Source organism: Vespula vulgaris, chromosome 6 (assembly GCF_905475345.1).
Source record: "Vespula vulgaris chromosome 6, iyVesVulg1.1, whole genome shotgun sequence".
Classification (NCBI taxonomy): domain Eukaryota; kingdom Metazoa; phylum Arthropoda; class Insecta; order Hymenoptera; family Vespidae; genus Vespula; species Vespula vulgaris.
In genome coordinates, this window is record NC_066591.1 from 6,929,905 (window position 1) to 6,944,738 (window position 14,834).

The 14,834-nt window shown below is 32.0% G+C and overlaps 1 protein-coding gene across 12 annotated transcripts in view; it reads left to right on the forward strand.

The window, feature by feature from the left end:
* Positions 1–14,834, forward strand: part of LOC127064767 (protein doublesex-like) — a 63,662-nt gene that overhangs the window by 1,861 nt on the left and 46,967 nt on the right. For 7 of the 12 annotated variants that reach the window (XR_007781829.1, XR_007781831.1, XM_050996316.1 and 4 more), the window contains 4 exons: positions 6,372–6,907; positions 7,148–7,376; positions 11,616–11,875; positions 12,014–12,233. Coding sequence is in view for 10 of the 12 variants with exons in the window: in XM_050996316.1 (XP_050852273.1) it covers positions 6,659–6,907; positions 7,148–7,376; positions 11,616–11,875; positions 12,014–12,233 (958 nt within the window). In the remaining 2 variants the exon portion in view is untranslated. Of the gene's footprint in view, positions 1–6,361; positions 6,908–7,147; positions 7,377–11,615; positions 11,876–12,013; positions 12,234–14,834 lie in introns of all 12 variants that reach the window. The other 5 variants (XM_050996313.1, XM_050996317.1, XM_050996321.1 and 2 more) reach the window with 4 other exon arrangements.

The following is a 14,834-nucleotide window of genomic DNA, read 5'->3' on the forward strand; positions in this document are numbered from 1 at the left end:
AAGAAATATCGAACGATGAGACGTAGTAGCAAGGTACTCTTGTGATTCGAACGTTTTTTCGAAAAGAAAAATGCTTGCCAATAAACTATTCCATAGTGAAAGATAGGTACTACTTGGAGAATACAATAGAATGAAGATATGGTCACAGAGCATAAAACTCTTTTGCTCCTTTTTTTCTTACTAGCAAACTTTTTATTGGAATACTTTTGATCGATCCAATCGTACGGGTTTAAAGTTCGCGCTCCTAAATCGATTCGTTCGTGTCACGGTCTCGAGGACGATGACACGCTCTTGAACTTGTTTTTGATCTCGATTCTCTCTTTCTCTCGCTCTCTCCCTCTCTCTCTCTCTCTCTCTCTCACTCTCTCTCTCTCTCTCTCTCTCTCTCGCTCTCTCTTGCTCTCGTTCTCGTTCTCTATTTCTTTTTCTCTTTGCTTGAAAAAGAGGGTCTTCGCATTAGCTTTAAGTTCTTTTAAGGCTTCAACCCTTCGATAGAAATAGCTTCGAAATTAGAATACTTCAAATCATTCCATTTTTTCTATATTCGATAGAAATTTCTTGACAATTTATCATTTTGTTATTTTTTAATTCCATCATGTTGCTTTTTTTTATAATCTTTTTATCTATTTTGCTTTGAGTACATGTGCACATGTATGTATTTCTTTCTTCGTGTCTTCTATCTCCTTCCTTTCTTTCCCATCAACCTACGGTTAACTTGAAACTTTATGACACTGGTTTTTACATAACCGTTGGTTTCGCTTCATCAACGTTCGGTCGTATTTGCGATTGAGGAAAGTTAGCGTTTTAAACGTGTTATCGTCGAAGTATTACGTGGTCGATCTTTATTTTTCAGTCATACGAAACGTCGAAAAATTTTTAATACGAACTCGATAGAGCAATATCGTCAAAACTTAACGTTTCGAAACTAGTCGCGATGTTAATTTTGAAGGGTACTAAAAAATTCTTTATTTCCTTTAAATTGCCAAATTCAACAATGTAAATATCGTGGATAACAATCAACAAGGAAAACATCGTTTCTAAAACGAAGATTATCGATAAAAGGGCAGATGAAGAAGTTCTCAGATTCACAAGTAGATATCTCAAGTTAATTCGAAACTTAATGATCACCGATTAAACGATCGAGTTTTACTTTCATCGTCAGAAAGCGGTAAATTGTTGATACATATGTTATATTGTGTTATTGATAATTATATAATGACGTAACTTTTGCAAGAATTCTACGCTATTAAATCTAATGTTACGTACGCAGATGATATGCACTTCAAACTGAGACTTTCTCCTTGAAAATAATATAAAATAGAATAATAATTAAACATGCGTATTATTTATATATCTAAAATTATTAGCTTGATTATATACCATCTTTATTATAATTAATGATCTAACTCATGGTTCAACGTTTCACTATGCGAAGAAAAATTTAGACTTATTCAAAAAATTTTTCGTCTTTAATCTTTCAAAGTATAAAACTTGATTGCTTGATTACTCATCAGGTTTAATAAATTTCGAGCGATGTTAAATGATGGAAGGGGAAGATCAATGAAGAAAAAGACGTCTTATGTTTTTACGTTTCCCTTGAAATAGCAGGTCAATGCATTACAAAAAAAGAAAAAGGAGAAAGAATATCGGGGAGCGATCAAATGTGGGAGAAGGGATTGTTTTATTCGATGGGGGTTAGAAAAAAGGTAGATTAACGGCAATCGATAAGAGGACAGTTATATCTACGTATCTAGCTGTGTAAAGAACAAGAAAGAGAAAGGGAGAGAGAAAGACAAAAAGAGAGACAAAGAGAGAGACAAAGAGAGAGACAAAGAGAGAGAGAGAGAGAGAGAGAGAGAGAAAGAGAGAGAAAGAGAGTTCTTCGTTTTATGGATAATTCTCTTATAATTACAGGAAATCGCCTTCTTGATTTTTGATATGAAATGACGTGTCTTATACCAGCTATGGTGATATTATTCCTCTTAACTCTAGAATGAACCCTTTCGTATTACGAAAACGGACAACTGTCGATACGATCACGAAAAAGCATGAATTTAAGCAATCGTCTCTCTTTCTTCTTTCTTTGTTGTCCGCTTTGAAAAGAAAAATCGTAATATGAAGCAAACTGTGAACTTTGAAAGTAAAATTTTTTTTTATTATGACTCCGCCGTCTTGGTAAAATATCGATCGAAAAACATCCAACAACCCTCCACTTTTCTTTCTATAATTTACTTCCATTAGTTTTATCGATGTGAAATGAACAGAATACTTATTCCATTCTGATTCAAATTAAATTAGAAATTAGTATATTCTATTCTCCTGTAAACTACGACATATAGCTAAGATTTAAGAAAAGATATTTTTATACTTCTTTCTTTTTAAATAATATATCAAATATTTGCATTATTATCATTAATTGTATGGGAAAGTGTAAAAATGTGTTTAACACATTCTGCATAAATTATTTTTATAAAAATTACGGAACGAATTCATCAAATAACATTTTCTTCCGTGGTCAGGTTACGAACTCTAGCCGTCAAAATCCGTAAAATGTATACTACCATCGTGTAATCTATATGTGGCCAACATTATAATTTGCTTCTCTTTCTCTCTCTCTCTCTCTTTCAAAAGTCTTGTAGTTTGCTTTAAAGCTAATATATTTGTAAGTAATCTAAATTTTACATCGGATCATTAAGAACATTATACCAAAATTTATGTGGATTCAACAAAAATATAAATAAGAATTCTTGACAAATTACAAATAAACAAAATAAGCTTTTTATATTATCAATAATATAAATATATATTGTATCAATGTTTTAATTAATTTTATTCTTAATCATTAAAAAATGTAAAAAATTATTTTTTTAATACATATATAATGTAAAATGTTTTTATTTTTATCATCCATTAATTATGACATATTACGTCCTGTATGTAACAAGTTCGCAGAAGTGATAAGATCTGAGGATTAAATGCGTTATCCTTTTATAGTATACTTCCCAATGAGATTATAATAATTGACAATAATGGCTGCCAGTGAAGACGACGCTCATAATATCAACGATATTATTTCTGTATCTTCGTATCTTTCTATATTATTTTATCTCTATCATATCTATGAGTCTTTTTTCTTCCTTTACGACTAGAAGTATTTTAAACAACTGAAAAATGTGTATGCTCAAGTTGGATCTACTAGATAGATTAAAAGGACGTTAATTGGTATAAAAATTTATTCGATATTTCTCGATAAGATATACGAATCTTAAGTATAAATTTTTAACACGTTGAGTGTCATGAGATTTTCATAAGTATTATCTTAGGTTCCACAGTAGACTTTTCATTATTATTAACTCATAATGATAAGTTATTGCGTCTCATGATTAAACGGCAATGATATGTTTACTTTATTGTTGGTTATATCGCTGTGCATTTGGTTCCTTTTAACAATTCGAAATAAGTCAATGAAAAATATTAAATTACCGATACAAACGTAGCAACAAATTGTATAAAAAAAGTAATAGCATATTGTAAAGATTGTAATGATCCATCTTATTTGTACTGCTTTAATACAGTTCATCGTAAAATTTTAATTTTATCAAATATATTCCGTTTAACAAAGAAAGATGAATTAATTGACCAACAATATTTGAAATAATATTTTGCAATTACATATTAAAAATAAATAAACATAAATTTTCTTTATTTTCATAATTTTATTATTTATTCTATAGCAGAAATTAAAATTGTTAATAACATTTATTTATTATTACGTAGCGTACTTTTTATTTTACGTTATTATTTAGAGTTATTTGGTTTATTTAATATTTTTTGTCTGATGGCATTCGACTCATAGTAATTAATTTGTAAATTTTATAACCGTGATCACGTGTCATGGTTGGCGTAGCAACATATCAACGTGTTAAAATGTTGTCATGCGTTAGATTCGAAAACAGATAACACATCCGTCTAGGTCTAAAGGCCAAGGAAATATGACATTGTAATGATTTAAAAGCGAGCTAGTGTGTGAAAACAGAAATCTTCTTTTGAAATCAATCGACGATAGCCGAGGATACAAAGTTCGAAAATTATATAGTCTTTGATGTTTCATTCATATAAACGACGACCACAACATTATTATAACTTTGGCGTTTCTATTTTTAATGTTGGAAATGGTAAATGAATGTAGAATTAAAGCCGTTTAATATGAGTATACAAATTACTCTTAAATTTGTATATTTAACTTACATGTCTATGTTAATTTCTCTGCTTTTAATTTCTAAAATTACTCATTTAAGTGTTCACGTTTATATAATATACGATTACAAGTTTTAGTATAAAACGTATCCTAATGATATTCACATATTTCCATATGGATCGACCAAGTAGCAACAACATTAAAATATATATACATATAATTTACATTTATTAGATTTTCTTCGACGATCATATATTGTACATTTGGTTTGTCGATTCGTTTTGGTTAGTCATGATCTCTTATCTTTTCATCGTATTCTCGAAGGGTGGTATAAAACATTCCTGTAGAGTTGGTCCATATTTAAACTATTCTACCTCAGTGCTTTCTCTTAGTTATCTTTCAAAATATCGACAAGAAAATTCCATTTTCTAATGTTAAAAGGTTCTATATTTGTCTTCATAAAAGTCTTCTAAAAAAAGAAAAAGTATAGAATTTCACTAAAAATTAAAATTATTATAATCGCATAATTCAAGCCTATTCAAAGAAAAATTTTGTTTTGGTATTATTTGTAAACATGCATATCCTGTTATGATTTTCACTTTTATAGACTACTAGCAATCATACGATTGCCAATACACCATGACTTAACATTTGTGGATTGATTATGTGATATTCAATAGCAAGAAATGTATTACCTTTTGCCTGTATCGATTATTCATGAATAACTTATTAGCTCGGGAACGCTATTTGAAGATGAATTACGAATCGATCGGTCGATAGAGTTTCACACGGTATACGGCGCCGCCGTCTTCCTATTCTATTTGTATCATAAATGAAGTTAATATAATCTTCGTGTCGGAAAGAACGTTTATACCAGCATGATTTCGTTAATATCAAATAATTTTTTAACCGATTAATTCATCTCATCTTTCTGTCTGTCTGTCTCTCTCTCTCTCTCTCTCTCTCTCTCTCTCTCTCTCTCTCTCTCTCTCTCTCTCTCTCTCTCTCTATCTATCTATCTATTTCTGATTGTAATATCTCACAATTTATAATTGATATATTGTCTTGCAATCAATGATAAGACGCAATGTTTCTATTCAAATGGTATTTTTTCTTAATTTTTTTCCCTTTTACTTTTTTTTTTGAATAAGAAAGATTAGTTATCAAATACGATAAGTTATTAGACGTAATGAAATCGCAAGTACTTTTATTCTCTTTTTTCTTTCGTGTCTTTTCGAATTGTCCTTATTAAATGTTAACCAACAAGCAAGAATGATAGTTATCATAAATAAGACGGTCGTTATTCAACGTTGGTCGAATCGTTAAAAAAAGCGTTAACAATAAGTGTTAATAAGTTCATAATTTACATTAGGATTGCATGCTATAGAATATTGTTCGTAAATTCCGCAATACATGAATTTAAATTCTGCGACGAAAAAAATCAGCATTTGCGACATTATATGTACTAATAATTTATTTTACAATATCCTTGAGACATGGCTATTGTTTTCTGTGACTTTATTAATATTGACAATATATCTCTGTGACTTTTAACACTTTATTTAATGTTACTAATTCTTTTTTGTACTGTACTGAGTATTCATAAATCATACTTCTCATTTTATTCAAATGGTTAAATACTCTTCTTTTCTTTTTTTAAATGTACTTTTCGGAATAAATTCTGCTATCTGCAAAAATAAATATATGATATATTAGCAAGTTTTTGGCACGATTTTATGCATGCAACAGATGCATCAAACGGACATAAATTAGTAATTTATCGGAGATTTTATGAGTGTAATAATAATAGTAATAATCAGTAATAATAATATCGAGATAAGTCATTACGTTTCTATATTTCGAAGTTATTCGATTAAAGTTTTAAAATAAAATTAAATTGTCAGGCAAATTATAAACAGGGCTTACAAAGTCATTATAGAAAAAGAAAAAATATTTGTAAATATCAATCATAGAATTGATATGAAAATCGAAATAGGAAATTGTAATCGAAACAGATAATTATTGAAAATTTTGCTTTTTCATAATTGTTATAACAATCGATCAAGCCTTGGTTATAATTTATTCATTAAAAAGAATTGTATAACAATCGATGATTAATTGAAAGATATTGTCGATAACGGACTATGTGACAATCCTCTCGAGTTTGTTTCAGATCGAAGAGAAGATAGCAAGGATCGACGGTGTACTGTGAACGCTTTGAAATATTAACCATTTAGTGCTTATAAACGACGACGAATTTGCTTAAAAGTTCGTAGTAAGTTTTAATTTGAACGAATCGGTGAAGAAAGTAAGGCAGAAGAATTAGAAAAAAGAAAGTATCAGAGAAGAAAAAAGATAAGTGCATCGAGAAAAAGAAAAACGAATATTGAGAAAATAATGTGACAGGCAAGTTGGGTCAATGAGTCCAGGTGGTGTCCTGTGATTCACGGTCAGTTTAGAATGGATCACGTGGACCAATCCGTAACTGCACGTATGGAGAATAACGCGTCCTCGAACATGTCTGTAGGTTCGCGAATAACGAGGAATTGCTCGCGGTGTCGAAATCATGGACAAAAAATTGCCCAGAAGGGCCACGGAAAAGACTGTAAGTACCGCGATTGCGTCTGTGAACGTTGTAAACTTTTTTCTGATCGACGAAGCATGATGGCCAGGAATACTGAATTGAGAAGAACTATGACTCAAGACGAGGTTAGAAAATATCTTTTACCAACTTTCTTCTATTTCTTTTCCTTTTTCTATTACTTATAATAACTTATTTTTATTTCACGAATATCGTATATTTAGAATTTTTTTTTAGCAGAATAATATTCGAATATATAATAGAATCACACTTAGATAAAATCCTAAAAAGTTTTTTTTTACGAGTTGAAATTAATTAACCCGTAGTTGTTTGTTCATCTCTCAGTGATCGATTTTTTTCGCTGACAGGATTCAACATCCCTCTCCATAGATGGATCCTCGCTCGGTTCGGGTCCGCAATCCGTGAAGAATCTCGAAGGAAGTTACGACAGCAGCAGCGGCGACTCGCCAATCAGCAATCACGGAAGCAACGAAATGCAGGACGGGAACAGCGACGTTGCTGGAATTGCTTCCTCAAAAAAGGCACCATCTTCAAATCGTTCGCCAGCCACAACATCTTGGCCACAATGGCAGGCTGGTGAGTTCAAATGAAATTTACACTCATTTACTTTGTTTTATTCTTCAAAAAGATTCAACAATGAAATTTATCCGAGCAATGAAGAAATACATATTTTGTCTCAATAATTTATCTCAACAATCATCTTGTCATTAAGCGATTAAATCAATGTTCGAAATATACAAAATGAGGAATGATAAAGAAATGCAAATAAAATTCGATACCGTGTAAAGAAAGTAATAACGATTTTAAAGGTAGCGTTATTACATGGTGTCAACAATGAAACGCCTTAATTTACTTTTGTATTTTATAATAAAATTCGAGCGTTTCATTGCAGACATCCTATATATTCAACCGACCGCCCTTCAAAAGATCTCTTTTTGAATACCATTTCCTGAAATTTGATCGCGGTTTTGAAGAAGAAAGCATCTATTGAACGAAAACTTGGACATTTTTGCTGGAGACCAAAATTTCGTTCTATTGTGTGGACTATTACGATAAAAAGAAAGAAGCTACGTCAGCAACCACGATTATTAACAGAATATCATCGTACAATGTATCGATATTCGTGCTACTCAACGTTAATCTTTTTCCTAAACTCTTTTTTTGAATGACTCTAACCATGTTTATCGCTTAATCATGATTTTCGGTTTAACGGTTTGATTTGCTTTCGTATACGACGCCATCGTGATTGCAAAAGAGTAGCATTTGACGAAACCAGTTGGAGGTTAATGGCGTGACGAATTTGAAGCGTCGGTTTTCGATTGTTTTAAATTGGCCAACTGGCTCCTCGCCAGGAACGCATGAACGATTAGCACTTAATTGTACTGTCTGTCTATTATCTTTCCATGATGCTTTTCATTTTGCTTTTCTATGCTTGTTTATTCGTTTTCGCGCCATAAATCGTCGTGAAATATTTTTTATTTCTTTTGCTTTTGCTTATTAGTTTGGTATTTTTAAGTAATATGATATTTTTTGAAACCTATTTCTTATTTTCGAACTATTTTTAGTTTCTCTTTCTCTCTCTCTCTCTCTTTCTCTCACTTATATCGATTTAGAACTCTTTTAATTGTAATGAAATATTTTTTTTCTTTTTTATCCTACTAGAAAAATTGAAGATGGAAAAATCAAAAGATAGAAAAATATCTCATTTGGCAATAACATGGAAAAGGATATGTAATGATTTAAAAACTCGCATCAAAACTCCAGACTTTTTTTGAGCGTTACTTCCTTAATTAACTTCTCTTTTCAAATTCATATGCCCATCTTAACACGGCAGTTTAATTTACCTTCTCATCCATTTATTACCGTGCACCTGCTTATCGATGAATATACATATATAGGTTGCAAAGGAAGATTACCTACCTGTTGCACGCTCTGATTCATCTATTTGCTTTTCTTCCCTGCTTAGCTTGTCTCTTCTTGCATTTCTTTTTACTCCGTTTTAAAATTTACCATGAATAAAGATTTTTCCTTTTTTTTATTAACCAACGTAAACAATGTTATCACTAAAAATAAAGAAAGAGGAAAAAATCAAATATTCTGAATCCATGACATCCTGTTCGCGTAAATATGCTATAAATAGCTTATACTTTTTTTATAAGATCGATGGATGATGAACGAGATAAAGAATTAGTGGTCTTTTTCTCTTTGGATGCGGTTATACTAATGATTAAAGTTAAACGGCATACTAATGATTATTTTAAAGATTATTAATGATTATTCTCAGTCAAGATCTAATCACTTCAACGATCCATTTTGCAAGGAAATCGTTTTGATTTTATGTACATTCCCTGTAATTATTTTTTATCGAAGTAAAATTGCCAGCGACACGTATGGTTCGTTGGATATAAATTTAACTACACGTCGAATATACGAAGAATGTTAATATGTAATTAAATAAGCACATGTGAGGGCAATAGCAGAATTATGACGTTTCGGAAAAGTCTTTCCGTTCATGAGTATATAGCTATATATAAATTTTTAATTATATAATATTTTTATATTTTCTTCTGTCAAATACATGTTCGTATCCTCAATCAGGCTATTTTGGAGAGAGTATTAGCAAACTTCTAATGATAGGAATATCGAGACAAGTTACAGATACATAGATGCATCGGTTCAGACAAATTTTTTACGTGTTCCAAATTAAAGAAACTTTCAATTATTTAAATCAATCCTTTCGTTAGCATCAGACATTTGATTATTTGATTAACAGCTTAGGAATATATTTAGTATTTACTGTTGAGAAACAAATTTGAAAAAAAATTAGAAAGTTGAAAAGAAAGAGATTGGAAAAAAGAATTAAGCGAGCGTTACGCATACATTTTTCTTCTGACAAACTGCATAATATCGTTGGTAAAAATACATACTTATCTCGTACCTTTCATTAAAATATAATACAATGTAATTGGTGCAACTTTTTCTGCAAATCTGTTCGAGCTTTTTCCTTCGAGATATTTTTACTAACTCCGCGCAACTGGTTTTTCCCTTCTCTTTCCTATTCTCTCTTTTCCTATCTCTTTCTCAACCTATCTTTTTTCTATCTTTTTCTCCTCATTTCTACCATTTTTCATGCAACGTTTTCTTTTTCTTATTTCTGTACGCGAACAAAAATGGTAGATAATGACGGAGATGACTTCTCGTTTCGATTAATATCTTCTATCCTTCTTTTCTTTCTTATCTCTTTCATTTTCTTTCTTTTACCTTTTCTTTATCGATGCTACAACGATTTATAAAGATAGTAGTAGAACGGTGTTAGACTTAGGAAACGGTATTATGAGAGAAGCCATCCATCTTTGTTTCTCGCTCTTCTATTTCTTACTCTTCTTCCTCTTTTTCTTCCTCTTCTTCTTCTTCTTCTTCTTCTTCGTTTATTTTGCTTTTCATGGGTTTCGCCCTGTATTCCTGGAAGAATGTTTCAGTGTAGGGACTCGCCGGCTATTTACCAGGGACAATTTCTGCTAAGTGAGATACCATACTTTTACGATTATTATCAAGTTTCTTACTGCCTTAGAAAAATAATTCTTGCTCGTAAGATCTGTTACGTTCTAATACGATACAATATGATCGATAAATGGACATAGTTAGAAAAATTTACTTAAATATAACAACGAAGATAACCGTCTACCGATTTTATCTTTATATTTGACAAGAACGTTCGATAATCGTTGAAATGCATTCCCTAAAAAAATTTTTCAGCAAATCACATCGTTATGCAGAAGAGAAATAAAGTAAAATAATTATAAAATAAATTATAACGACAGAGATAGTGAGACTACTTTCACTGTAACGGATCAAGAACAAAGGATAGTATTCAAAGAGTTTTAGTTAAAATGATTTATTACTTGCATGCAAATCCATCGTTGTATAGGGTGATCCTAAAATGTTAGGCTAAATTTTATCAATTTCTTCAGGTCATTGTATCGATAAAAGGAATATTAGATAAGCGCAGATGCATAAATTTTATGTCTCTGATATATATACCTACGTATAAGTCAAAATCGTAAAATATAACTCATTCAACTCATAAATTGGTATTTGCAAGTTTCAAATTAAGTCTACCCATTTTATAAACACTACTTGATATCTTTGGTGAATTGCCATATAGAAAATATCCTGTAACGTTGGTCGATCTCAACTGAAAGATCATCATTATTCGATGAACAACGGCCGTCTTGTTTGTCCTCATTCAAATATGGACTTAACTTCGTTCTTTCCTCATTTTTTCCACATTCAATCAGCCATTTCTTTAATTTATTTCGATCGTCTTCGAGTCTTAAAAAGGAAAAAGATTATTAAGCGTGATAATAGTACGAGGAATGATTTAGTTCTTATAAAATAAAAACGTTGCATTTTTACACCCATATTTACCATGTTATAAAAGACATTAACTCATTTTACTCGATCTTTCGAAATTGTTCTCTCATAGAATTTTTACAGAATATTAAATAACGTAAGGTAACGTTTGGATGAAGCAATTGTTTTTATGTATATCAAATGATATTATTATTACTAGTATAACTAGATTATTTAATATTGGAAAACGTCAAAACTGATTATAATAAAAATAGACTCATATTTGGTTCTTTTTACAATAAAACACATCTAAATTATATATATATATATGTATATATATATATTGTATGCGTAGTTAAACGTGTAATATTCGCTTTTTATATGCACAAATTATATGAAATAAATTAATGTTGACGGAAACAAGATCGACGATGAAATTTATGTCGATAAAATTAAATCCAGGGGCAGATTCAAACGCATCTTGGGACGCATCCTCGACCTCGAACAGCGGCACCAACTCACGTACGAAACCGACGTGCACACGTTGCCGTAATCATGACGTTACCAGCATTCTTAAGGGTCACAAGAGGTACTGCGACTTTATTTACTGTCATTGCGTTAAATGCCGTAACACACTTAAGCGCCAGAAGCAGATGGCAAAACAAACCGCACTTAAAAGGGCTCTTATTCAAGACGAGGAACAAATAAGAAAGTATGGTAAGGTAAGTAAACTAATGACTTATTTTTTTATCTATGAAATTTCATTCGATTAAGAATATTTATTAGTTCAGTTGTAAAATAAAAAGTATTATTAATTACGTAACAAAAATGTTAAGCCGAATAAAAGGCGGTCTCCAAAGAGAGATCGTAATCTCGTTTATTTGTCGATGCAGCTGGTGATGCCAGCGATGCCTCCAGCAGTAGAAAACAAGCATATACCAACTGTCCCTCGACCAGCGTGGAGCGTCGAAGGCAGCTACGGTGGCATCAATGGCGTACTTAATACTCCAACTCCAAGAAAATTGCCAGTCGTAGATACGCACTTGCCTCCTTCGATCTATCAGATTCAACCACAGCCCAGTAAGTCTACTTTATTATCACTTTGTTATTTCGCTATGCTTACGAAATCTCTTCGACAAAATGCACGAAATCCATCGATTTTTGTGACAACTTTGTTCTGAAAAGAAAAGAAAATCGTCAGATCGATGATCGATACGATAAATAGTCGGAAAGATTAAGAGATCTAGGATGATCTCTATTAATAAGAGATCCTGGAAAATACACAATCGGTTCTAATTCGAGCGGAAGTTCCGAGCCACGTTCGATTCGTGCGACCAAGTCGAGGGTGCGCACACTTATAACGTCGTTCACAATGATCCCAACGAAATTCAAGCCACTCTCACTTGACAACCCGACCGAATGTTAACCCTGCTTTTACGAGCGTCCTCATTGGCTGCGGAGTCGTTCGTAGACGGTTAATATAATACCAACTTATAACCAAAGCCGAAACCTAGGAGCCTCGATTTTTGCTTTTACGAGCAGGCTCGTTTTTAAAAGTTATCGTTATTTTGCTCATTCTCGGTCGAAATAGTTTGTTCACGGACATATAAATGACCTCTCGAAGAGGTAACAGAACTCGTATTCGAGTTGGCTTCACCACAATGTCACATCTTCTTTCGAAAAATTCTTTCCTGCGCGATTATCTTACTCTTTTTTGTCGACGATCAAAGAATTTTTATTAAGATTGAAATTCAATGATATCGTTTCTTGAACATTCTTTTTCTTTTTAATAATTAGAAATCGACGGGATAATTTTACGAATCTCTCTGAAATGTTCGGAAATTTATTGAAAATAATCTGATTAATTCAGCAAAAAGACGTTAAACTTAGCTGCATTTAAGAAACAAAAACTTTACAGATCCACTCTATAAATTTTCTTAATTTACGAATGAAAATATCAATTTATTTTCCCGTATACTGATAAAATAAGTGGGTCATTCGTAAGACTTTTTCCAATTTTTTCCGTCTGGTTTGTTTTCGGTCTTTAACTTAGCTATCCGAAGAGAGTTTATGATAGCCGTTCACAGGAACGCTCGTAAACGGCTAATTGATTTACAGTCCACGCATTTCCACGGATTCACGATGATGGAATTAATGCGCGGACTCGACGTCTCCGTTCTTGACATCGTCAGACAAGCGTTGTAGTATTAGTACTAATAGTAGTAAAAGTAGTAGGAGTAGTACTAATGTAACTAGTAGTAGTAGTAGTAATAGTACTATTAGTAGTAGTAGTAGTAGAAAAATATATCGACGTGCACGTCGATAATACGTTGAAAAAAGAAGCAAGGAAAAAGTAAAGAAGAAGGAACGTTGACGTACGCCAACTCTATATGTGTAATAATTGAACGTGTATATGTGTGCAGTTAACTTAAAAGCTTGCTAGTACTAGAAGGGTGTCGTCGTAGAGGAGAGAAAGGGAGTTGAGCGCGTGAGGGGTGATTATGGTGAAGTATATGGGACTGTAAAGTTTCCATTTACGAACTTGCATTTCGAGACATCGAGTAGGCGCTTTTAATAATGCGAGAGTCGTTCGTTGTTATACGACGAGTGTCGCTTTCGCGAAAACGTACTCATATTTGTACATTATTACTAATCTGTCGAATGCCCGATAAGCCTCGCACAATTTTTATTTTTTTCTCTTTCCGTATCGTGTAATAATCGTTCTTTCCTGGAAATTATTATTATTATTCATTCTTTCATTCTTAAATCGCGTATTTCTTACTTATTCATATGTATTAATACTCATGTAACAATCGATTTCTCTTATATCACCTTAGAATTACCATTTATTCGACAGTTTATCGTCTTTACTTAACAACGCGCTTATCTCTTACGTGTTTTCTTAAAAATGCACTTTTGAAAAACGCATAACGTTTACTTTCTATTGCGTAAAAGAAATAAAAAAAAATATTTGTAAATAACATTTACTTAATAACATCCAATCGTTTTTCGAGTCGTGGTTATTAGTGGTTAAATCAGAAAAGCGGCCCTTCTCGTTCTTTTTTTTTTCTCTTTAAATCATCGTGGAAAGTTTTACTTTAGTCGACCACTCTTTTCATTTTTCGATCTTCGAAAAAGGCTCGCTCGTAAATCACTGAAAATCTCATGATCGGCTTCCTTTTCTCCTGTTTTACTACCGAGACGACGACTTCTCGTTGACAGACGGTTAACTTTCAAAATTTCTAGTTCTTTTTATATGACACTTTCCGTGGAAAAAAAAAAGCAGAAAAAAGAAAGGAAAGAGATAAAGAGAGGGAGAGGATGTAAGCCTTTAGCGTGTAGTGTGAGACGATAGCATAACGCTTTTGGGGTCACATGGTAACGTGAGGTAGTATAGTATTTACGATCATCTTGAGTTAGGTAACGAACGTTAGAGAGTTCACGAGTGTGTTCAAGGGTAGGTCAAGATCTTAAAGGATTAGACCCTTTGGTTATCGCTCTGGTCGAACAGATGTCACATCGTACTATGTATTATAGAAAAATTTCATTGCACTACAATATCATAATATTAAAGCCATTAATTATCGTTTGCTTTTATTTCACATTAGTTAATTACGATAAGCGATCGATCAAGTTTTTTAATATTAAATATAACACTTATTAGTAATGTAAAGCACTTGT